At 42.1% G+C, this 26587-nt stretch overlaps 1 protein-coding gene and 1 long non-coding RNA gene across 3 annotated transcripts in view; one reads left to right on the plus strand and one right to left on the minus strand.

Moving 5' to 3' along the window:
* Positions 1-26587, plus strand: part of MEGF6 (multiple EGF like domains 6) — a 273763-nt gene that overhangs the window by 213275 nt on the left and 33901 nt on the right. For both annotated transcript variants that reach the window (XM_075190156.1, XM_075190157.1), the window contains 17 exons: positions 1081-1209; positions 1818-1949; positions 2548-2676; positions 3822-3950; positions 4495-4623; positions 6351-6479; positions 6730-6858; positions 9137-9265; positions 9554-9682; positions 10121-10252; positions 11308-11436; positions 12845-12973; positions 14536-14664; positions 15405-15533; positions 16019-16147; positions 17816-17944; positions 18857-18985. In XM_075190156.1, the coding sequence (XP_075046257.1) occupies positions 1081-1209; positions 1818-1949; positions 2548-2676; positions 3822-3950; positions 4495-4623; positions 6351-6479; positions 6730-6858; positions 9137-9265; positions 9554-9682; positions 10121-10252; positions 11308-11436; positions 12845-12973; positions 14536-14664; positions 15405-15533; positions 16019-16147; positions 17816-17944; positions 18857-18985 (2199 nt within the window). The remainder of the gene's footprint in view (positions 1-1080; positions 1210-1817; positions 1950-2547; positions 2677-3821; positions 3951-4494; positions 4624-6350; positions 6480-6729; positions 6859-9136; positions 9266-9553; positions 9683-10120; positions 10253-11307; positions 11437-12844; positions 12974-14535; positions 14665-15404; positions 15534-16018; positions 16148-17815; positions 17945-18856; positions 18986-26587) is intronic.
* LOC142107030 (uncharacterized) lies at positions 11415-15409 on the minus strand. The gene is made up of 3 exons (XR_012679851.1): positions 14917-15409; positions 14268-14387; positions 11415-12617 (listed from the first exon to the last, which is right to left on the minus strand). It is a non-coding gene; the product is annotated as an uncharacterized LOC142107030 (long non-coding RNA).

The following is a 26587-nucleotide window of genomic DNA, read 5'->3' on the forward strand; positions in this document are numbered from 1 at the left end:
ACAGCTGAGGCCTGCCATTGAGTAAAAATCATTTTAAAATGGAAATGTGGATCCGAATAAAACCACATTTCTTAGTTTTTTTTTTCTCTGTGTTAAAGGAGAAAGATATTTTTTTTATAAAATGTTTTATATCAAATCCCCAAAGCACAGTGACGGAGAGGTTTTTTTTGTTTTTTTTTTTAAACTACTAGATGGCTGCTGAATCTGCCTGCTCTCGCTTATTTCATTGGTGCCACAATAGACAGTAGTAAAAGAAGAAGACAGATTAAGAAAAAGTTAACTAGCTAAACAAATAAGGATTTCAGGGGTGTTTTACTGTTGTATCACAGACTGATGATAATCCTGACAAAGCAGGTGCGGATTAAACATCGTTATTGTCATTTCAGAGTTCACAGGAAGTCATTTTTGCATTCTCACATTAATCATTTAACAAATATATAATACACTTATTGCCATTTTACTAGATGATAAAAGGAATCTGGATGAAGTCTAGTACAAGCACACCGGGTATTAGGGCTATAAAATTATAGCACATAAAGATTAAAGATCAGTCTTTGTCTCCACAATGTGGCAGCCACGTTGTGATCTGCGCCACTGTTTATGAGATTGTGATCTGTCCGCTCAATGGGTGCACGACTCAGGGAGGTCACAAAGCACCTAGGTCGTATAAAGTAGATTTCTCCTTTCTCCGTGCATTAAGGAAAGCCAAAAAAAAAAGTAGTAAATGGTCTCTGGGACAAACCATGTTACAATGCAAGGGGTGCAAATGAGTTTATTATTTTGCACATAAGTTAAAAATTGGCTGTTTTTTCCTTTAGCACACAAACACTTGGTAGCTTTATATTTACACTCAAATTTAAAGTTGATCTAGGACATGCCCTACCCCAACTATAAATCTGTCCCCACATTTTAAATTTACCTCCCCCTCCAATGCAACATGGTTTTGCCCAGCTGCAAAGTAACTCCTTTTATATGCATTACTCTCCTTAATGACCCAACCTGTCTGTCTCCTGCAGTTGCTGATTATACATGTATTACGGATGTATTGATGACACACAATGTTTCCATGTTGTTGTACAGGATGTCCTTCTGGCTGGTTTGGCCACGGCTGCCAGTCTAGGTGCGGCTGCCAGGATGACAGCCAATGTGACCCAGTAACGGGGCGCTGCCTCTGCCCACCCGGCTGGACCGGACATAGCTGCAGGAGAGGTAACTCCTTGGTGGTTATTATGACCCAGGATTCTATAGCCGTGACAAATGTAATTGTACCTAATCGCAGCGGAGGCAGCCATGTTGTCAGCTGGACCCCGTTCAGTCGTTACAATGCAACCTATCAACTCACAAGGAACTAGTGACATCATCGAGGCGCACGCATGAGTTCCTAATGAATTCGATTGGTTAGCTGAATATTGGTCTAGACCCCTCCCTAAAATGGCTGCCTCCATGGTGTGCAGATTATCTGTACACTTTAAATCCTCTGCAGTGAAACGTATGAGAATTGGTCAACTAGAGAGAACATTACTGGCCATTAAAACCAGAGAATAATCTATTATAGAAATCAATTTGCTATAGATATAAATTACTAATTAATAAATCATCAATATTCACATTGTTATTTAACCATGGTATATTTGCATGTACAAACTATATATAATATAATCATCTGTAATAGCTGGTATCAGTGTTTGCAGTATTTGGACTAGAATTTGATGCCGATCTGATACTTAGAATTTAGAACTTTGTGGTTTATACTTAGAATGTTCAGTATCTTTATGTTGTGGCAGCATCTGAGAACCTGTTTTTGTTTAACCTTACAGCATGTGACGGCGGCCACTGGGGGGCAGACTGTGTCCACAGCTGCAACTGCAGCAACAGCGATTGGGGTTGCAACCCTCTGACAGGGGAGTGTGTCTGTGAATCCGGGTACACGGGGAGAGACTGTGATCAGAGTAAGTGAACTCACGTTTACTGTTCACTCCACCCACTTTCCTGTTAAATCCCACCCCTTTTGCTGTCCACAAATCGGGAGGTCCATCCAAAATCAGGATCATCGGAGGCCATGCATCTGCTAGTTTAGGAGCTAGACTTAGAGATTGTACAGTTCTTCTAAGGAGATATGTCCGTCTCACCCTGCACCAAATATATTAATAACAAACAACCCATTTGTTTCTGTTATTTGACTTTCATTTCCATTGGGAAATAATTTTGACACTGAATTTCCCTTTTGCTATTTGCATATATTTAATTTCCTGTGCATAAGATCATGCCGTTTCCCCGTAGTGGATGTAATATGAACATATTTACCTACTATCCCGGGATGTCCAGGAGACTCCTGCATTTTGGGTAGTTGTCCCGGACCCCCAGATGGGCAGGCCTTACTCCCGGATCTGCCCTCTTACTAGTGACGTGAGTGGCACAGGGGCCTTAGTGATGAGATTTGCCTCATATGGTGTCATTTTGGCCCCGCCCCTGCGGAGCGATGAGGTGTTATGAATAAACTGGGACTGAAATGTGAGATCATCAGGAATTGTTCTTTGTCCCCATTAGAGTGCCCTGAGGGGTTTTATGGCTCGGACTGCAGCTACCAGTGCAGGTGTGACAATGGGGCGCACTGCGATCATGTCAGCGGAGCGTGCACCTGTGCCGCAGGCTGGAGAGGATCCTACTGCCAACTCCGTATGTACCCAGTTTTTATTTTGTATTATTACAGTGTCACCTGGGGATGATTTTTTTTTTTGTATGCTCGTAGAACTGCTGGAAATACTGTGATGATTGTGATGTTTTGACTGTTAAAATTACAGCGTGATTATAGTAGTTAGTTCTATTCCTGTCCGTAATGGAAGTACAAAACCTATGGACTCACTGTGCAGAAAAGTATCTGTCCCCCTCGCACACGGTGCACACACCCACCTTACGATTTTGGGAACAGGCCCCAGAAAATCAACCTGCGCTTACTTTCGCATAGTCGGATTCCAACTGGAAATGGTGGATAGAGTGAAAACCTCACTTCAAAGTCCAACCTACAAATACTATATAGCTTTTATTTTATTTATCTTTATTGTTATTTTAAGCTTCTCTGTCTCCAAAAATACCTTCATCTCTGTCTAAAGTTAATGGCGAGAGTGAGGTGAGCTTGGAGCGGATGTCTCATCTGGTAGAGGAAGTAGGTGTCTCGCTGAAAGCACCAAATAAGTTCACACTTCAAATGCAAATAACTCTATTTGGTCAATATTCCAGGGATCGGTCAAATCCTCTTTTTTTATTATTATTATTTATTTATAGGGCGCCACTAGGTATCCGTAGCGCCGTACAGGGACAGACAGAAATACGGTACAGGGTGAGACATCACGGAACAGTTAACAAAAAGCACAGTAACTCGGAAGCCCTGTATTTGTCAATTCCGCCTTAATCAGAATTTATCAATAGAGTTGGTGACGATGTTGTCAATTCATCCTGCTCAGTGGTGTGGTTCCCAGTGGAACAAAAGTGCCGGACACAAAAACAGGTGGAATTCCACAATGAAAACCTAAAGCCAATCTCTGACGGAGAAACCCGCGACATTCCACACTCAGATGCGGGATGAGATGAATATTCCGTGCAGCAGTTTTGAAAATTCCGCTGATCTCTATGTTTAACTAGTGGAAAACAGGGCAAAGAATAAACGTGATAGGCCAGGTAAATGAAATGAATATACATCTACTAGCAGATATCAAATAATAGAGGAATAATCATAGAGGAACTTTGTCTATTATAATACAGTATAATACTTCTCTTTCCAAAACTAGAATTGCATTGCTATGTGTATTGTAATATTCTTACAGTGTGCCCAGAAGGGTTCTATGGCACCGACTGTTCCGACAGCTGCAAATGTGCCAACGGCGCCAGCTGCAACCATATCACCGGGTCCTGCGTATGTCTAGATGGTTGGATTGGACCCACTTGCAGCCAGAGTAAGTTATTTTACAAGCAGATACCTCTGTAGAGGAGAACAAAACACCTAATTTAAAATTCCATCTATTCATCGCTTGAACGTAATAAGGAGGCGTTTATAATGGTGACTTGTGGGTGGCATTGTGATCATATATAAACATTTCTTCCTCTTTCCCATAAACTTGTCTGTTGTTTTATAAGTGGCTTCATTTTAGTAATGGCTCTTTGACTTTACTGCTACATTTATTTTAGTACATCATGTTAATAATTCCACGGTCACGTCATAACTATACCGAAATAGACCTTATGTGGCGTAACAGTGAGTCTGAAAGAGCATGATTGGGGCCCTCTTACAGCCCGGACCTCAGGCTACTGCTCTAAACACCCCTAGAATAATCCATCACTGAATGGTATATTGCTGAGGATCCAGCTCGATGTATACATAAAGTAGAATTATATAAAATTAACACCTTAATTTGGTTCATAGTAGTAGATTGAGCTTAGTTAATTTTTTCTGTCAACTTTGTAGTAATATGTTTCTTGTGATTAAACAATTTTGCCTAGAATGTCCAGACAACCGCTATGGAAGTGGCTGCAAGGAGACGTGCGAGTGCCTTAATGGCGCTCGGTGTGACCACGCCGGCGGGCGGTGTATCTGTGCCCCCGGGTGGACGGGAGCCCGCTGCCAGCTAGGTAAGATACCCCGCTATTCCCTCGGCATAGAGACACTGACACGTCTGTGTGCTGCAGACAGATGACAGAACGTTGGACCGTGTGTTGTTTTTGCTCCATGGAGAATATTTTAAAAAATGAAAAAAACATGTTGTGAGCAATGAGCCAAAATACACAATATTGATCTGGAGAGCAGTTATCTGTTGCAGATTCTTATACTATTTTCCTTTGATATCTTTTGGAGATCAGACACTTGGATTCCAGGGGTCGGGGAATTTTAACTTGAAACATGTTTTAGAAGTAAGGTAGTCATATAGGACAAAAGTACAGTGCTCATGATTGGTCAGTCCTTAAGTTTATTGTCTGTGTAGCTTGGTGCCCTAAATCTCTCTCTTCTACTCTATCCTCACTAAGCTTTATCACCTTTACTGCTCAGTACGTAATGGTGCTAAGTCCCTGGCCTGTCCCGCTGTTCTCCCCATCTCTGTGCCTGATTGACGCTAAGTCCTTGGCCTGTCCCGCTGTTCTCCCCATCTCTGTGCCTGATTGTCTTTAAGTCGCTGTTTATCTGCATTCCCTCTCCCTCCCTCTATCAGCTGATTGGTTACTTTACAGATTGGCTCTTTCCTTTTAATACCTGTTCTTAACTGTCTGATATTAATCCCGCAATATACTCTGCGACTGTCCCTCTAACTGCCTCTTCCCTTCAGTGTCACTCCCTTATATTCTGCCTTCCCGCTCTCCATTCACCCGTGTCTCCCACCTTCTGCTCTGTTCCCCCTGACTCCTTTGTCCCTCTTCCGCCATCCGCTCCTCTCGTCACCCTTACTTCACTCTTGGGGGCTGAGGGACTGTCTGATTGGCTAATGGGGCAGGAGACTCTTTTTCAGTCACCTGCCTAAATACCTCTCCAGAATTGGCTTTGTCAGATGAAGCTGTGACAGTCCCTATTTTCTCATGTGTTACCACTTTACTGAGCGCAGTTGCAGAAATAATAGCAAGTTTCACCTAAATTTACAGGTTACCCCGAGCAAAGGGAATATATTCTGTCACTTGTGTCTGAACCGGTAAAGATGACCTGTTTGGCCAGATCATTTCATGGTTCATCAGGGATAACTTTGCTGTTGTTGTTACACTACCCATATTTTTCTAAGATAAGACAGGGATCTATATTGCTAGTTTATTAGACATTATAGGACCAGACAACCAGCATACAGTGTCCGTGCGTCCCAAAGCTTAGGTTACTGGATGACTGGTGAGAAGGCATCACTATGCAGGCTTGGGATAACCTACTCATTGCACCAGGTGCAGTTAGGGGCAACATTTGCATTGAACCACAGCAGCCAATCAGACCTTTGCTTTCATCGTCTAGTTTTACACTAGACAGATCAGACTTCTGATTGGTTGCTGTGGTTCAGTGCAAATATTGCAGCTAAATGCAGTGTTCTTAACGAATCCTTATGTGTGAATGCAGTGTGCTTACATCATGAGGGAGACCAAGCGGCCCCTGGTCAGGAGGGCCACATCTAACCCGTTTTGAGGGCCAGGTTGTGTGGTGCCCACAGCTGCCATGTGTTTAATGGTTCCCTACATATAGTTATATATAAATACACTATGAAAGTATGTGACCCTCTCTCCGAGAAGACTATACAATATGGATCAGTTTATGGAAGTTTTGCACCCCCGATATATAACCTAAAGCTTTATTCCCTAAAACGTATCCTAGTTTAATGTTTGTCTCTTTCCAGCTTGTCCGGATGGTTTCTATGGAGAGAACTGCCTTCAGCAATGTATCTGTAGAAACGGAGGAACCTGCAACCCCATCACGGGCCGCTGCCTGTGCCAGAAAGGTTGGACAGGATTGGCCTGTGAAATGGGTGAGTCATTTACCTCAGAAAATGATTTATTATCTATGTACTGCGGAGATAGGTGGACAGGGCATGCTGAGACTTGTAGTACTCCAGTTGTTGTTGTGACCTGATCCATAACTTAGGAAGTGGCTACCATTTCTACAGTCCTGCCTTATGCTGACTGCTGGTTGTCTATAAGTTTTACTACACCAACGCTGAATTATATCTAGAAACAATTAAGTACAGTGAGACTTATGGCTGTCTGATCTTCCACCAGAGTGTACGTCAGGAACATACGGAGACAGCTGTCTGCAGAACTGTACCTGTGAGAACGGCGGAGTTTGTGACTGGGAAACGGGAGCTTGTACCTGCCGAGCGGGATGGACGGGAGAATCGTGTCAGACTGGTAAGTGAGCGCGTCCGGTAGGGCGAGGTAACAAGGAATACATATGTTTTACAATGCAGTTCTAATCAGTTTATTCACAGTGGTCATGATGGGGATTGTAGTGTTTTACGACGGTATAGGACGTGATGTGCTTAGCAGCAGTGTGTCCCAGGAAGATATTTATTAAAAATATTGGCAACGATGCTGGTTTTATGTTTAAGGGAACATTATGGTGTTATTATTGCCAAATACATCTCAAGAGCAGGACCCAAAACGGCTGCGCTCCTTAAGTTCACTAAAGGGCATTTGCACTATGGCAGTGTTTCCCAAATCCGGTCTCAGGGAACTCTAACTGTGCAGGTTTTCCATATCTCCTTGTTGGAGCACAGGTGTAGTCATTACTGACTGACACATTGTAACAGATCCACAGGTGGTGTAATTATGTCACTTGTCACCTGGAAAACCTGCACTGTTAGGGCTCCTCGTGGACTGATTTGGTAAACCCTGCACTATGGTTATGGTGTTACACTCTGGTTAGTCATAGATGTGCCTATGCGTATGGGTAAGAGCTGCTCTTTAAGAACATACCACTGTATGTCCACATACAAACACGCAAGAACTGGGAGGCTGATATTTCTTATAAATGTTATATTTTGCTCCTACAATTTCCACCTAGATCAACCCCCCCATTATGCTGACATTCACCATGACCGTATTATCAATATTAGCAGAAATATAAAGTGGAAAGAAGCTCTACTTATAAAGTATCATTTTTACTTAAGCATAAATGATAATGACACATCATTCATTGATAAAGTCCATTTAATTTATTCTGTTGATGTGAGATTTAAAGGGAAACTCCGCCTAAGTAATATTGGCACAGTATACCCCCTCCCTTTAACTAGCAGTGCCATGCTCCTCACCCCTGCTGAGGATTTGACTCTTGGCACAGACTGGCAGCTGGAAGACGTTTTACCCTGACTCAGACCATTAAATGGAGCGTCTCTATCCGGTGATTCACTACACTGACTGCTCCAATCAGGATGAAAATTCCAAAACGCGAGCATCCGGGACTGCTGTGATTGTTCTTGTTTACGAGACTGAGGTTATTGTGCAGATATTGAGCTTACGTGGCTTCCCCCCTTTAAACTACTTGGCATACTCTTTTTGGCTTTGCACAGTCATCCTTAGTAAGAAACACATGTTAAGTCTGCAGAAGTCTAGTTACAGTATGTTCCTATCACTTGCGTTGTCCGTGCCAGACACAGATCAATACGTTTGGAATGTGATGAGTTTGCATCGGAACTTTCTAAACTCCTTAGACAAAATGTTCCACCGTACCCCTTCATTATCCCGGCGACAGCGCCGTACGTTCAGACAGCAGACAGAGGTTTTATGACATGCTGTTTACACAAATCTTCTTGTCATTAAGTAACAAAATAAATCTCATCTTTCCTCCTGCGATTTCCAATTTCTAGTACCAGCGAGTCCCTAGTCTGATCCTAAATCCAGACTCTCGGTGACGGCTGAAAGTTTGCAACTACATTTAGGAACATGATATATATTTTTGCTATCCATTCAGCATATGTTTATATTGTCCTTTGTGTCAGGTGGAGTCAATTGCATGACGCGGTCTAATGGTAGAATAACTAATGATGACCACACATGGACTAGTGAAATCCTCAACTATAGGATCAGTCATTTTTTTACACGTATAGGTCAGAGCATCGGGTGTATGGGCTGAGTAACCAGATATTTTCGGCTTGCCATCTGGTAAACAGGCCGATAATGGTGATTTTCTATCCTTATATACCAAAATGCCTGATAACAATCTGATTGGATATCTGGCATTGGGACCTAAACATGTTGCATTGATATCGCTGCTGTTATTACAGTGCGTATAGCCAGTGCCTCCAAGATAAATTTCGGGCCCCATCCAGCAATTTCTAGGGGCCCCTTCAGTAGCACCTAGGGAGGGTGGGTCTACACCAGTATTGGCAAACCTGTGACACTCCAGGTGTTGTGGAACTACAAGTCCTAGCATGCTTTGCCAATCTATAGCAGCTTATTGCTGAAAGGGTATGCTGGGACTTGTAGTTTCACAACACCTGGAGTGTCACAGGTTAGCCAACCCTGGTCTACACCAAAAGTTAGTGGCTCCTTCCACTACACAGAGGTCCAAGCGCGGTACCTTGTACCTGCCCCACCCCCTCGGCGCTTCAGCGTATGTCCAGCCTGTTCCATTAGAAGAGTTAATAGAAGAGACACGATATTAAGAGCGCTGCATTGTATGTTTCAGCCTGTCCAGCCGGGACGTTCGGAGCACAGTGCCTGGAAAAGTGTGTATGCCGCCACGGTGTGTCCTGTCATCATATTACTGGTGTGTGCGACTGTCCCAGGGGCTGGAGAGGAAATCATTGTGATAAACGTAAGTGGTTTATGGTAAAATAATTGTGTCCATTTGTTATTCTACAAATTTGTGGCTAATATCTACCTAAAATAAAATGTTAAAGAATTGTAGAACTAAAATGCAAACTGCCATATAAAAGAGAGGTACTAGTGACACATACATAGGTAACAGCTTAGGTCTACCGACAGTTCATTAGATCATGAGAACCTTAAGCTAATTTAACTGCTTTAAAATTTATAATGTCTGATGTCCAAGAAGCTTGTAAGACACTAATGTTACCATGTATCACTGTTTAATTCTCTTTAGCCTGTCTTCCTGGATCGTATGGTGAGCGCTGCTCGAAGCTTTGTACCTGTCCTCATGGAACGGCATGTAACCACATCACTGGGGAGTGCGGGTGTCCTCTGGGATTCACAGGCAACGGATGTGATCAAAGTAAGCCGTACTCTACGTCTGAATAATACACACGTGATCCCATACTGCTACTAGGGCTTGTTTTATACACAAGGGGTTGTTCGATGCTTCCCACAGAGATCTATTGATAAAATGTCTTGTAAATGAAATATTATTTCCATATACACACACAGGGTTTACCAGGCTCCTGTGTACAGCAGTACACAGGGCTCCAAATCCTCCTTATACCTCTTGTTAGGTCAGAAATAAGGTAATAATAGTTATAGGAACCTTTTCAGTTTTATCCTGTTATTTTGGAAGCACCAAGAGTTTTAATTTTTTGGAGAACAACCATGGTGAGAAAGATTTCAGGTGGACAAAAATAAAATAAGAATTTTCTGGAAACACTGGACATATGAGAGCTCAGGCTGTAGTTCCACGAGAAATATTATTCTTGGTTAATTTCCTCCATCTCCTCAGCTTGTGTTCCAGGAACCTACGGATTGAACTGTGCAAAGATTTGTCAATGTCGTGGCCAACATCAAGACTGCCACCCGGTGACCGGGGAGTGTATCTGCGCACCAGGGTACCACGGGCATATGTGTCAGCTAAGTAAGTGCATATGTGTCTGACAGCACTGGGGTCATGAGTTCAATTCTCAACAATGGTCTTATGTGTGTGGAGTTTGAATGTTCTCTCCGTGTTTGCGTGGGTTTTCTCCAGGTGCTCCGATTACCTCCCACATTCAAAAAACATAGTGGTAGATTAATTGGCTGCTATTAAATTGACCTTCGTCTCCCTCTGTCTGTCTGTGTGTATGTTGGGGAATTTAGACTGTAGGCCCCAACGGGGCAGGGACGTATGTGAGTTCTCTGTACAGCGCTGCGGAATTAGTGGCGCTATATAAATAAATAAATAGATGATGATGATGAAGACACAGATTAGTAGAGTGCAACATAGTTTGTACGTAGACTAAAAGACACCCAGGGGGTATATTTACTAAACTGCGGGTTTGAAAACGTGGAGATGTCGCCTATAGTAACCAATGAGATTCTAGCTTTTATTTAGTGCATTCTACAAAATGATAGCTAGAATCTGATTGGTTGCTATAGGCAACATCTTCACATTTTCAAACCCGCAGTTTAGTAAATATACCCCCTTGTGTTCTCAGTGCAGCATAACATACCCATACGAGGACATCTTAAATAGCCAGAGATGTCCTCGCAAACATTCTTGTAAGCTCCAATAGGACAGGGACTGATGTGAGTCATTACATATTCTCTGTACAGTGTAACATAATATGGTGCCTCTATATCCATAAATTATAATAAATAAATCTTACAATGGATAAGATGACTTGAAAACAGTTTTAATCATGTTTCTGATTGTTTATAAACGAATAACTTATATGCAGTTTTGGACGGAACTACAACTTTGTCACAACAGCGGAAAAAGTCACAGTAGTTTTTCCTATTGTAGTGACTAGAGGAGGGAGGGGGGGGTAAGAGCTCAGACTTCTGTCTTTTCAAACTAAAATTTATACACGTCCGCTCATCTCTGCAGTCTGTTTAGGAAAAACATTCATATATTAACGTTAATAATTTTTCATTGTATTCCTTGAGATGTATTATATACTTGATCATCCTGTCACCTGTTTGTTTTTCCAGAATGTTCCGGTTTGTTTTATGGTCAAAACTGCGAGCACCAAAGTAAGTGCAAGAATGGGGGTCATTGTGAGGCCACCACAGGAGCGTGTCACTGCCCGGCGGGTTACCTGGGGGCCGACTGCGCTACCGGTAAGTGTCTACATTGATGTGTTGTAATGGTGGGCTTATACCGGTACCGGCAGTTATACGGAGGAAGGGTACAGACCAGCAGCGCAGCTTTCAAAGGAATGGTTTTAAAAATAAATTTTCAACCTTCGTTATCTGAATGGATGGGGGGTCTTCTGTTATGCTCCCTACTCTGCGCTCAGGGCTCCAATGAAGGGACACTACCATTTAGATAAGGGGGTAAGAAAATGCCTTTTAAAACCACTTGTCAGAAAGCAAACGTACAAAGAAGTAGTGATCAAATGAACCTAAAATCTCAAAAAATACATATGATATAAGAGAGTCAAAGTTTATGTTGCAGAACATCTGTATCCCAGGAAACAGTCTGTAAATTACCGAATCGTACAAAAGCCTGCTTCAGGGCTCACAGTTTGTTTCAGGGTATTCAACAGGACCGCTGCAAAGATGTCTCCTTGCTGATGAGGTTTTATGGGAAAGGCATCTTGGTTCCTGAGACCCAGGTCTCCTTGCCGTGCCACTTGTCCTGGAAGCCACATGTGTCCAAGCGGTTGGTATGGAGGCACCAGACAAAGTCCATCCTGTGACTTGTGGACAGTGGGTTTATCTCCTTTCACTTGGTGTTTACCTGTCCCAGGGGAGCCCTTTACAGAGGAGTCCTCGCGGCTCATGCTGCAGTCCTGTGGATGCAGAAGACCACCAGCGTGGTGGGGATGTCGGGGGTCCCCTTCCCACATAGGAAGTGCTCTTTGTACTCTGTCCATCTTAAAGCCACAGATTAAATACAATACTGTCCGTGGCTGTAGCCAGAGGAGGACACGTACTACAGAGCAGTAAATAAAAACTTGTTGCACAGGTGCTTTGCTTTCTATGGTAAGATCTCTGAGACTCCGCAGGACAATCTTCTGCTGACCTTAGCACTAGTGTTTTGTCCCAGCACTTCAGGGCCTCCTTCTCTGAACCAGTCTCAGGATCTTGGTGAACTCTGATCTGATGGTGAAGAGGACGGCTGTAGTGGGCGATAGAAGCTTCTGACTTTCCACAGTTGACCTTTGTCCACCGAGCTCGGCCACATCCTTTGCAGGTTTGGACAAGTGCCATCACTGAGTGCTGGGCAGTGACGTTGTCCGGGCACGGCGGACACTTGGCCTCTTGTCGGTCCGGTCCTAGGGCACACAGGAAGAGCTCTATATAAAAAAACAAAAAGAAGAGGTGAATAAGAGCAGCCTTGTATGGCCCCAGAAGGGGGAATTGGTAGAGTAATAAAGATGACAGGGAAGGGAATTAAAATTTCTTGTGGGGGGGAATAGAGAACAGTGAAGGTAGCGGGGGGACCAGATGCAATTATAAGGAGGGGAAATGGGTTAAACAAAACACAGTTTGTGGTTTAATTAGTTGTGTTGTCCCATTACAGCCTGTCCTCCTGGCCATTATGGAGCAGGATGCGCCCATGTGTGTCACTGTGGCCCCAATGGATCCTGCAGTCATGTGACTGGTGACTGTCTCTGTGCTCCTGGAAGGACGGGACGGAACTGTGAACAAGGTACAAACCGTACATGTCCTCTGTGTAATGTGGAACAGATTGCTGATGCCAAGTGGAACTTCCATTTTTATTCACTCAAAATTTTCAGTTAGGTTATAGGTCATCCAAATAAGCCAACTCCTTTTCATGAGAATAGACTTCTGGGAAATGCTAATTTCATTGACTCATATTAGCTGCTGTGTTTTACACTTTAGATAATCAAACCATAACACAGGCCTGTATTAGGGTAGATCCTGCACCTTTCTGCCCTGTGTCTGCTCACTTGAATAGAAGTAGCTTAAAGCTCTGTCTCATTGGTCCAGTGATGCTGTACAAATGATCAGAAAAATGATTCTAAACCATAGACCGTATACAGATAATGCTAACACATCCCACAGAACTGGTCATTGGTGAAAACAATTACATTTATAATTTTAGTGACATTTAAACAGAAAGTAAGAGACTCTTGTTTCCTAGAGCGTACAATCTAAGCAGAGGTGTAACTAGACATTGGTGGGCTCCATACACCACCCAAGGGTGAAGACATATTCCATAAACACTTGGGGCTCGGGCAGGTGGACTACCTAGCTGCTGCCTCTGTTCTATAGGACATTTGGGAAGTGGAACACAGGTTACAAGTGCTTGTTTTGCATAACTCACACTATACTTATCTACAAGGATGAACGTTGTGGAGGGTATGCTATTGGAGGGGTAACATTAATTACTGAGTAAAGATAGTGTACAGGTGACAGATGGGTTAATCACTGAATTAGAGGAATCCAGACTAAGGTTATGAACACTGTGAAACCACATGGTGCAAATTTTGGACTCATGCAGTTGAACCATAGAGACACTTGCGATACATCACCCCCTTTCCACGTACTGTGAACTGGCATTGTTAAACAATTAGCGTATACAGATATAATACAGTCAGAGTTTTCATGCTTAGCCAACGAGGTCATTGTTATACTAGTACCCTGGATTAGACTCCTAGGGGGGAATTCAATTGGCCACGTTACTTGAAAAGTAACCCCGCCTGTGCACTATTACCGTTATTACGGTAATGGTGCGCGTAAATACAGTTATTACGGTAGTTTTAACACCTGCAAAGTATCACATCTGTCTGGTGATTGTATATCTACATGTCTGTATCGCCATCTATGGAATAAACTGCATTTTGGTTGCAGCAATCTGCCTAGGTGGTTTCAGAGAACCCACTAGGACGTGTGATCCTCACAAACACATTGCAAAGAAACATCTTATGCACCAAAAAGAAACTGTTATAATATTCATGTTTTAAATGTTTCTTTTATACCTGAATGTTGCAATCCTTAGATGTACACAATGGCTGCCTCCACTTTCTGCTTCCAACAGCGGTACAAGTACACAAATGTATAGTTAATGATTCGGCCTAATGCTACGTAATGTAGAATGCCTGAGGAACACAAAAATCCAGTGTTATTAAATGTATATGGAAACATCTACAGCACATATGTTCATATGTAGATAGCCGACATCAGACGTGTTATTTAGGGACTGATCACTGCCACATTCTGATACATGGATACATTTCTACATTTCAGTCTGCACCAGAAACTATTTCGGTGAAAACTGTCGGCAGCTCTGCTCCTGTAAGAACGGAGGATGGTGTAACCCAGTCAACGGAACGTGCCGCTGCGGCTTGGGTTGGACGGGGGATACATGCGAGGAAGGTACAGTACAGTGTACGATGGATGGGATTTAAAGGGCACCATAGACCCTAGTCATAAGCAGGCACCAAGGAACTTAACAATCTGTAATTGCGTGTAAGAACATTAACAGGCACTGCCGGGCAGTTTAGTGGCCAAGATGGGAATAAATGTCCACAACTCAACAATTCGCCTTCCTAGTGGCCAAATTATCACGGAATGGTAAAATTCTATGGCTTTACCAAGTAATAATTAACAAGTGCACCTACTACCTACCCACTTTGGAGGCGGCTAAGCCAACAGCCCAGCGATTGCTGATTTCTAGTGATTGTTACAGTCTTCAGAGTCATAAGTATTAGTCCATCCCAAGAAAATGTCTGCCTCCATCGTGGACAGGTAAATGGTGCACTTTAACAAAAGTGTCTCTACAAAAAAAAAAAACAAGTAAGAAAAATTAAACAATTGTTAATATTTAGTGATAATGACAAACATAGAGACATTCTTCCAAAGTGCCTCCTCTTGCAGACACTATTAGGAGCACTGCTACACAATGTAATGATTAGGGGAATATGGCACGGGGAAATGATGTGTTATTTTTAAATATAACTTTAGGTGAGGTGCTCCAAATTACAGACAACTCCTTAATCTGGGTAACCATAGCTTCCAAATATTCTGGGTACTAGTTCAGGCATATTATCCGTGCAGTACTAAGGATCTACTCCACAAAATAAATCTATGTTCAGATATGACTGCTGTGGTTTCAGGATGTCTCCCTGGGAGATACGGAGCGGACTGTCAGATGGAATGTTCGTGCCTGAACAATGGCTCCTGTGATAAAGGGACGGGGAGCTGTCACTGTGTCAGAGGATACTACGGGGACAGATGCCAGCACGGTAAGCCGCCCAGATAGGCCAAACAATCACAAATGTTTTAAACAAAATGGAAAACTGCCCTGGAGGAAACGTCTGTGATAGACGCAGGGTGTGGATGTGTTACAAGGGTGGTGATTGTCTTTGTATTAAACACATCACAAGATAGATTTATATATTTTGCACAGAAGCCTTTCTAGAGGAGCGAGACGTCCCCCAGATGACAGGTGTTTAGGATTCTAAACCTCTTTTTTAACCCATAATATAACCTATTTTCTACATGACTTGTTCCACAAACAGTTTAAAAGATGGAAAAGTCATTTTAGCATTAAGCGCCTCGGCTTATTTTAGGAATATATTTCACTACCCTTTACAATGTAAGAAAATTATGGTTGTGTTTTTGTCGAAGGCAAAAACTACTTGATGTACAGACCATCAGTGTTAAAAGTTATAGTCCCTTTAATTAAACTTGATGAAAAGTTTCCTAATTCCGCACTTTAATTCCCCAGCTTGTCCGCCTGGTTTCCATGGAGACGGTTGCCAGGAAAGGTGCCGGTGTGAAAATGGCGCATCATGTGACCCTACAACCGGAGCCTGTCGGTGTCCTGCTGGTTTCTATGGCAACGAGTGTGAGAAAGGTCGGTGTTTAGGGCCCTCGGGGCACTTATCCAAAAATCACTAATTTCTTCAAATAACAGAATTATAACCTTCAATGTTCTGGAGCTTAATAAATAACATTGCTGAGGTCATATGGGGGGGGGGGGGTGCGGGGGGCTTTTACTTTAGTCATATTATTGCACATATTCCTGCTGGTAACATTTTGTAAATAATTTTTGTCATTTGCCAATATTTTGTATATTGTGCCGTCTCAGTAAATAATCTGAGCTTCAGATTGAATGTATTGATTTCTAAACTTTGATTTAAATTGATATCATTAAGAGGAGCGCACAGCTTGTGCCTGCACGGCTGGAGGCGGCCATCTTGTAGAGTGACATTGAATCAGTAGTAAGCCTATCAATTTATTACCAACTTGTGACATCGCTGAGGCATAAACAACCTCGTGCCTCGTACCTCCAGGGAGGTCACTAGTTCCTAGTGAATGGTTAGGCTACATTCTCAAATATTGGCTCAGCCCACAAAATGTCCGTCTGCGCTGCATGCAGGTGACAGGTGCGGCTTAGATCAAAATACCCCCGGCCCCCCAGCTTACAGCATCGTAAGAGATATTCTTAAAATATATCAAATATTTCTAATGAAGATGTGAGGATACCGGGTTTAACGTTACCTCCTGCACCCGGTACCTACCCAAGGTTCAAAATCACCCAGGCAAATATCCAAAATAAAACAAATAAAAGTTTATTTAACAAAATGGTAGCACCAAACAGCAATACACATATTTAAATAATAACGTGCAACAAGTAACACTACAGTCTGTCACAGACAACATACAGGGTATAATGTAAACACCTCACCAGTATCCTTGTCACTCTCAGGGACTGCTGTCTATCCATCCAAGCTTATCCCCCTCTCTCCTTAAGGCTACCAGCAAACGTAGCGGCCCTGAGTCACTGTCACTTCGCTTTCGGGGGACACACAGCTCCCCAAGACCTGGAGAGGTAGATCAGGGCAACGGCAGTACTCAAGGGACCCATTGTCCCTTTCCTGTCAGGGCAGAGATCTATATCTCAACGCCAGCCTGACCTCAGCTATCACTGTGTAGTGAATGCCAATTTGCTGTCCTCTAGAACGCCCTTTTAAGCCCAAAAATGACCTCATCAGCAATTTCAGAACCTGCCTGATTGGTCCCTTTCTGTGTTTACCTTTTCCCAGGTAAACATACAGACAAAGGGATAGCAGATGAGTCACTCCTGATTTAATTAGGAACAGGTATTGGTCTGTGGCTATACAGTAGAGTTTGTTAAAACAGGAGAGATCACAATCCAGACACATTTACATTTAAATACACAATGCAGTCCTCTGTAAATACACATGCAGTCTTCTGTAGTTAAACATAGAGCTCACAGCTAAACTAAGACAAGAGACCCCCTGGTGTGATGTACACTCATACAGGACTGGTGGACAATAATCCTTTTGCCTGGACTGAAACAATGGACTAGTCTGCAAGATAATAATACATGCCGACAGACATTTTAACTACTTATAAATAGAATATATACAAGTCTAAATATGACTGAGAAATATGGGGAACCAGAGGGCTAGAAAAAGTATATGTTTTTATAGTCCGCAGTTTGTGAGAAATATTTAGTCCATTTTGTTCCTTATACAGTGTTTTTCATGTACTTCAGGCTGTGAAGTTGGGACATTTGGGGAGCGGTGTGAGAGGACTTGCGTGTGTGAAGGGAATGGACCGTGCGACCCAGTGACTGGAACTTGCCTTTGTCCACCTGGGAAGACTGGGGCAACGTGTGATCTAGGTGAGGTCATTCTGATAATAGGAGGAGGTTAGAAATGTATATTGGTAAAGAACACTTCTGTATTTTACACATGGAGAATAACCAGGATGTTAACTGGCTTCTGAATGTGGGCGGTGTTACAGCCGCTGCCTAAACGGTGGCGGGGGGAGTCACAGAGTGCCAGGGACGGAGCATGTAGCGGCCAAACTTAACGGCTTCCTCGTGTGCAGAGGAATTACTGTGATGTCACCAGGGTTACCCCCAGCAGAGGGCAGTCTAGGAGAGATCTGTATCAGCTCTCCCCTGCGTGCCAGCACCATCAGATCCATGTAAACTGGATCTAAAGAGAAGCAACTGTATTGGATCCAGTTTACACCGAACCCTTCAGTCCTGACTAAAGGGGGCGGGAAGAAAGAAAAATAAAAACTAAGTAAAAAAACAAAATATACATCTTGCAGCTCTGTCACAAACTGGTATACGCAGCAGAGCTCGCGGATTGACCATTTCTGTTAATTGTGTAAATGTATATGGTAGACATAGTGTTAGGTTATTCCTCTGTACAGAGGCAAACCTGGCTACAATGATGTCACACCCTTAATGACATCATACATATCTCTTACCACTAGGCCTAAAGGGATTCTGGGAGAAAGAAGAGAATTAGCAGTGAATGGTGAACCAGATGAAATTAAGTAGAGTGTTAGAAAATCGTAAAAAAAAAATGAACCATTTCTCTTTGTATTTTCTCATATAAAAAAAAATAAGTGAAAATAAAATAACTGTACATAACCCGGGTCTAAATCCCTTTATAGCCACATGACTTTCCTTAGTCCTCAGTACAATCAGCTGCTAAAGACTAGTAAAACCTACAAGCCCATAGCCATTCCCTAAGCCGGGCTGAGTAGGTGACACATTACTTGTTGTCTCTCTCCACAGACTGCAGGATAAATCGTTATGGCCCCAACTGCAGCCTCAGCTGTGAGTGCGGCTGGAACGCTCAGTGCAGCCCTCAGACTGGAAGATGCACCTGTCTGCGGGGATTTATAGGACCCACCTGCCAAGAAGGTATAATGGGAGAATCTGCCAAAAACATCTCAATGTAACTAAATAACGCTGCACAATATTATTTACAGCGTCAGGGCTGTACCGAGTGGTTATAAAGGGAGCGGAGTTATATTACCAGCATAGCGATACAATTCAGCATAGGAAAATCCTGTTTTTTATGGTCTGCTTTATTTCAGTTCCAAAAGTGTTTTATTTTATTCTATGCACCCTCACCCAGAGTAACCTACTTTCAGTAACTAGGATCCAGCGCTCACCACTCCTGGCGGAACATGTAATAATCACATAGTTCTCCTACCCATGGGATGATGATGGGTAGTACACAGGTATCTAGCATCTAGCTGCACTGCCTGTGGAATCAGGTTGGATATTAAGCACGTTCCACTTGCAGCATTCGATAGAATTTGTGGGTTTCGTGGCCCCTGAACTCTCCCGCCAGCCGTAACAGATTGTAACGCTCATCATAGTATATAACACATTATAATATGTTATAGCTGGCAGGAGCGTGCAAGGAAGAGGCAGTGATGGGGCGTGCACCCTGGTTATTGTACTACGAGACAGTACTTACCTTATAAAAGGTACCCTGGGTGGGGTAAAGGGATAAAGACAGTAGATAAATATGGAGAAAAGCCCTTTAGACAGCGCTGGGATGAGGGTAATGAATGTGAGCACAGGAGAGTTAGAGCGTTATAAGATGTGTTACACTTTTACTAACACCACCGATGTAATTCAGCCTTAATATCGATTGTCTAATCTATGCCAAGTACAGTACAGGACATAAGTAGTAGTACAGTAACGGACTTAAGTAGTGGTACAGTAACAGGACATAAGTAGTGGTACAGTAACAGGACATAAGTAGTAGTACAGTAACAGGACATAAGTAGTAGTACAGGACATAAGTAGTAGTACAGTAACGGACATTAGTAGTACAGTAACAGGACATAAGTAGTAGTACAGTAACAGGACATAAGTAGTGGTACAGTAACAGGACATAAGTAGTGGTACAAAACAGGACATAAGTAGTAGTACAGTACATAAGTAGTAGTACAGTAACAGGACATAAGTAGTAGTACAATACAGGACATAAGTAGTAGTACAGAACAGGACATAAGTAGTAGTACAGGACATAAGTAGTAGTACAGGACGCAAGTAGTAGTACAGTAACAGGACACAAGTAGTAGTACAGTAACAGGACACAAGTAGTAGTACAGTAACAGGACACAAGTAGTAGTACAGTTACAGGACACAAGTAGTAGTACAGTACAGGACGTAAGTAGTAGTACAGTAACAGGACACAAGTAGTGGTACAGTAACAGGACATAAGTAGTAGTACAGGACGTAAGTAGTAGTACAGGACATAAGTAGTAGTACAGTAACAGGACATTAGTAGTAGTACAGGACGTAAGTAGTAGTACAGTAACGGACGTAAGTAGTAGTACAGGACATAAGTAGTAGTACAGTAACGGACGTAAGTAGTAGTACAGTAACGGACGTAAGTAGTAGTACAGTAACAGGACATAAGTAGTAGTACAGGACATAAGTAGTAGTACAGGACATAAGTAGTAGTACAGTAACAGGACATTAGTAGTAGTACAGGACGTAAGTAGTAGTACAGTAACAGGACACAAGTAGTAGTACAGTTACAGGAAACAAGTAGTAGTACAGTTACAGGACGTAAGTAGTAGTACAGGACACAAGTAGTAGTAGTAGTACAGGACATAAGTAGTAGTACAGTAACAGGACACAAGTAGTAGTACTACAGTAACAGGACACAAGTAGTAGTACAGTAACAGGACACAAGTAGTAGTAGTAGTACAGGACACAAGTAGTAGTACAGTAACAGGACACAAGTAGTGGTACAGTAACAGGACATAAGTAGTGGTACAGTAACGGACACTAGTAGTACAGTAACAGGACATAAGTAGTAGTACAGTAATGGACACTAGTGGTACAGTAACAGGACATAAGTAGTGGTACAGTAACAGGACATAAGTAGTAGTACAGTACAGGACATAAGTAGTGGTACAGTAACAGGACATAAGTAGTGGTACAGTAACGGACACTAGTAGTACAGTAACAGGACATAAGTAGTAGTACAGTAACGGACACTAGTAGTACAGTAACAGGACATAAGTAGTAGTACAGTAATGGACACTAGTGGTACAGTAACAGGACATAAGTAGTGGTACAGTAACAGGACATAAGTAGTAGTACAGTACAGGACATAAGTAGTGGTACAGTAACAGGACACAAGTAGTGGTACAGTAACAGGACACAAGTAGTGGTACAGTAACAGGACACAAGTAGTAGTACAGTAATGGACACTAGTGGTACAGTAACAGGACATAAGTAGTGGTACAGTAACAGGACATAAGTAGTAGTACAGTACAGGACATAAGTAGTAGTACAGTAACAGGACATAAGTAGTGGTACAGTAACAGGACATAAGTAGTGGTACAGGACATAAGTAGTAGTACAGTAACAGAACACAAGTAGTAGTACAGTAACAGAACACAAGTAGTAGTACAGTAACAGGACACAAGTAGTGGTACAGTAACAGGACATAAGTAGTAGTACAGTAACAGGACACTAGTAGTACAGTAACAGAACACAAGTAGTGGTACAGTAACAGGACATAAGTAGTAGTACAGTAACAGGACACAAGTAGTGGTACAGTAACAGGACACAAGTAGTGGTACAGTAACAGGACACAAGTAGTAGTACAGTAACAGGACACAAGTAGTAGTACAGTAACAGGACACAAGTAGTAGTACAGTAACAGGACACAAGTAGTAGTACAGTAACAGGACACAAGTAGTGGTACAGTAACAGGACATAAGTAGTGGTACAGTAACAGGACATAAGTAGTAGTACAGGACATAAGTAGTAGTACAGTAACAGGACACAAGTAGTAGTACAGTTACAGGAAACAAGTAGTAGTACAGTTACAGGACGTAAGTAGTGGTACAGTAACAGGACACAAGTAGTAGTACAGTAACAGGACACAAGTAGTAGTACAGTAACAGGACACAAGTAGTGGTACAGTAACAGGACACAAGTAGTGGTACAGTAACAGGACATAAGTAGTGGTACAGTAACAGGACATAAGTAGTAGTACAGTAATGGACACTAGTGGTACAGTAACAGGACATAAGTAGTAGTACAGGACATAAGTAGTAGTACAGTAACAGGACACAAGTAGTAGTACAGTAACAGGACACAAGTAGTGGTACAGTAACAGGACATAAGTAGTAGTACAGTAACAGGACACTAGTAGTACAGTAACAGAACACAAGTAGTGGTACAGTAACAGGACATAAGTAGTGGTACAGTAACAGGACACAAGTAGTAGTACAGTAACAGGACACAAGTAGTGGTACAGTAACAGGACACAAGTAGTAGTAGTAGTACAGGACATAAGTAGTAGTACAGTAACAGGACACAAGTAGTGGTACAGTAACAGGACATAAGTAGTAGTACAGTAACAGGACATAAGTAGTGGTACAGTACAGGACATAAGTAGTGGTACAGTAACAGGACATAAGTAGTAGTACAGTAATGGACACTAGTGGTACAGTAACAGGACATAAGTAGTAGTACAGGACATAAGTAGTAGTACAGTAACAGGACACTAGTAGTACAGTAACAGGACACAAGTAGTGGTACAGTAACAGGACATAAGTAGTAGTACAGTAACAGGACACTAGTAGTACAGTAACAGAACACAAGTAGTGGTACAGTAACAGGACATAAGTAGTGGTACAGTAACAGGACACAAGTAGTAGTACAGTAACAGGACACAAGTAGTGGTACAGTAACAGGACACAAGTAGTAGTAGTAGTACAGGACATAAGTAGTAGTACAGTAACAGGACACAAGTAGTGGTACAGTAACAGGACATAAGTAGTAGTACAGTAACAGGACATAAGTAGTGGTACAGTACAGGACATAAGTAGTGGTACAGTAACAGGACATAAGTAGTAGTACAGTAATGGACACTAGTGGTACAGTAACAGGACATAAGTAGTAGTACAGGACATAAGTAGTAGTACAGTAACAGGACACTAGTAGTACAGTAACAGAACACAAGTAGTGGTACAGTAACAGGACATAAGTAGTGGTACAGTAACAGGACACAAGTAGTAGTACAGTAACAGGACACAAGTAGTGGTACAGTAACAGGACATAAGTAGTAGTACAATACAGGACACTAGTAGTACAGTAACAGAACACAAGTAGTGGTACAGTAACAGGACATAAGTAGTGGTACAGTAACAGGACACAAGTAGTAGTACAGTAACAGGACACAAGTAGTAGTACAGTAACAGGACACAAGTAGTGGTACAGTAACAGGACATAAGTAGTAGTACAGTAACAGGACACAAGTAGTAGTACAGTAACAGGACACAAGTAGTGGTACAGTAACAGGACATAAGTAGTAGTACAGTAACAGGACATAAGTAGTAGTACAGTAACAGGACATAAGTAGTAGTACAGAACAGGACATAAGTAGTAGTACAGTACAGGACATAAGTAGTAGTACAGTAACAGGACACTAGTAGTACAATACAGGACACAAGTAGTAGTACAGTAACAGGACGCAAGTAGTAGTACAGTAACGGACACTAGTAGTACAGTAACAGGACATAAGTAGTGGTACAGTAACAGGACATAAGTAGTGGTACAGTAACAGGACATAAGTAGTAGTACAGTAACAGGACACAAGTAGTAGTACAGTAACAGGACACAAGTAGTGGTACAGTAACAGGACATAAGTAGTGGTACAGTAACAGGACATAAGTAGTAGTACAGGACATAAGTAGTGGTACAGGACATAAGTAGTAGTACAGTAACAGGACACAAGTAGTAGTACAGTAACAGGACACAAGTAGTGGTACAGTAACAGGACATAAGTAGTGGTACAGTAACGGACACTAGTAGTACAGTAACAGGACATAAGTAGTAGTACAGTAATGGACACTAGTGGTACAGTAACAGGACATAAGTAGTAGTACAGGACATAAGTAGTAGTACAGTAACAGGACATAAGTAGTGGTACAGTAACAGGACATAAGTAGTGGTACAGTAACAGGACATAAGTAGTGGTACAGTAACAGGACACAAGTAGTGGTACAGTAACAGGACACAAGTAGTGGTACAGTAACAGGACATAAGTAGTAGTACAGTAATGGACACTAGTGGTACAGTAACAGGACATAAGTAGTAGTACAGTAACGGACACTAGTAGTACAGTTACAGGACGTAAGTAGTGGTACAGTAACAGGACACAAGTAGTAGTACAGTAACAGGACACAAGTAGTAGTACAGTAACAGGACACAAGTAGTAGTACAGTAACAGGACACAAGTAGTGGTACAGTAACAGGACATAAGTAGTGGTACAGTAACAGGACATAAGTAGTAGTACAGGACATAAGTAGTAGTACAGTAACAGGACACAAGTAGTAGTACAGTTACAGGAAACAAGTAGTAGTACAGTTACAGGACGTAAGTAGTGGTACAGTAACAGGACACAAGTAGTAGTACAGTAACAGGACACAAGTAGTAGTACAGTAACAGGACACAAGTAGTGGTACAGTAACAGGACACAAGTAGTAGTACAGTAACAGGACACAAGTAGTAGTACAGTAACAGGACACAAGTAGTGGTACAGTAACAGGACATAAGTAGTGGTACAGTAACAGGACATAAGTAGTAGTACAGGACATAAGTAGTGGTACAGGACATAAGTAGTAGTACAGTAACAGGACACAAGTAGTAGTACAGTAACAGGACACAAGTAGTGGTACAGTAACAGGACATAAGTAGTGGTACAGTAACGGACACTAGTAGTACAGTAACAGGACATAAGTAGTAGTACAGTAACGGACACTAGTAGTACAGTAACAGGACATAAGTAGTAGTACAGTAATGGACACTAGTGGTACAGTAACAGGACATAAGTAGTAGTACAGGACATAAGTAGTAGTACAGTAACAGGACATAAGTAGTGGTACAGTAACAGGACATAAGTAGTGGTACAGTAACAGGACATAAGTAGTGGTACAGTAACAGGACACAAGTAGTGGTACAGTAACAGGACACAAGTAGTGGTACAGTAACAGGACATAAGTAGTAGTACAGTAATGGACACTAGTGGTACAGTAACAGGACATAAGTAGTAGTACAGTAACGGACACTAGTAGTACAGTTACAGGACGTAAGTAGTGGTACAGTAACAGGACACAAGTAGTAGTACAGTAACAGGACACAAGTAGTAGTACAGTAACAGGACACAAGTAGTAGTACAGTAACAGGACACAAGTAGTGGTACAGTAACAGGACATAAGTAGTGGTACAGTAACAGGACATAAGTAGTAGTACAGGACATAAGTAGTAGTACAGTAACAGGACACAAGTAGTAGTACAGTTACAGGAAACAAGTAGTAGTACAGTTACAGGACGTAAGTAGTGGTACAGTAACAGGACACAAGTAGTAGTACAGTAACAGGACACAAGTAGTAGTACAGTAACAGGACACAAGTAGTGGTACAGTAACAGGACACAAGTAGTAGTACAGTAACAGGACACAAGTAGTAGTACAGTAACAGGACACAAGTAGTGGTACAGTAACAGGACATAAGTAGTGGTACAGTAACAGGACATAAGTAGTAGTACAGGACATAAGTAGTGGTACAGGACATAAGTAGTAGTACAGTAACAGGACACAAGTAGTAGTACAGTAACAGGACACAAGTAGTGGTACAGTAACAGGACATAAGTAGTGGTACAGTAACGGACACTAGTAGTACAGTAACAGGACATAAGTAGTAGTACAGTAACGGACACTAGTAGTACAGTAACAGGACATAAGTAGTAGTACAGTAATGGACACTAGTGGTACAGTAACAGGACATAAGTAGTAGTACAGGACATAAGTAGTAGTACAGTAACAGGACATAAGTAGTGGTACAGTAACAGGACATAAGTAGTGGTACAGTAACAGGACATAAGTAGTGGTACAGTAACAGGACACAAGTAGTGGTACAGTAACAGGACACAAGTAGTGGTACAGTAACAGGACATAAGTAGTAGTACAGTAATGGACACTAGTAGTACAGTTACAGGACGTAAGTAGTGGTACAGTAACAGGACACAAGTAGTGGTACAGTAACAGGACATAAGTAGTGGTACAGTAACAGGACATAAGTAGTAGTACAGTAATGGACACTAGTGGTACAGTAACAGGACATAAGTAGTAGTACAGGACATAAGTAGTAGTACAGTAACAGGACACAAGTAGTAGTACAGTAACAGGACACAAGTAGTGGTACAGTAACAGGACATAAGTAGTAGTACAGTAACAGGACACTAGTAGTACAGTAACAGAACACAAGTAGTGGTACAGTAACAGGACATAAGTAGTGGTACAGTAACAGGACACAAGTAGTAGTACAGTAACAGGACACAAGTAGTGGTACAGTAACAGGACACAAGTAGTAGTAGTAGTACAGGACATAAGTAGTAGTACAGTAACAGGACACAAGTAGTGGTACAGTAACAGGACATAAGTAGTAGTACAGTAACAGGACATAAGTAGTGGTACA

This window comes from Mixophyes fleayi, chromosome 11 (assembly GCF_038048845.1).
Source record: "Mixophyes fleayi isolate aMixFle1 chromosome 11, aMixFle1.hap1, whole genome shotgun sequence".
Lineage (NCBI taxonomy): Eukaryota > Metazoa > Chordata > Amphibia > Anura > Limnodynastidae > Mixophyes > Mixophyes fleayi.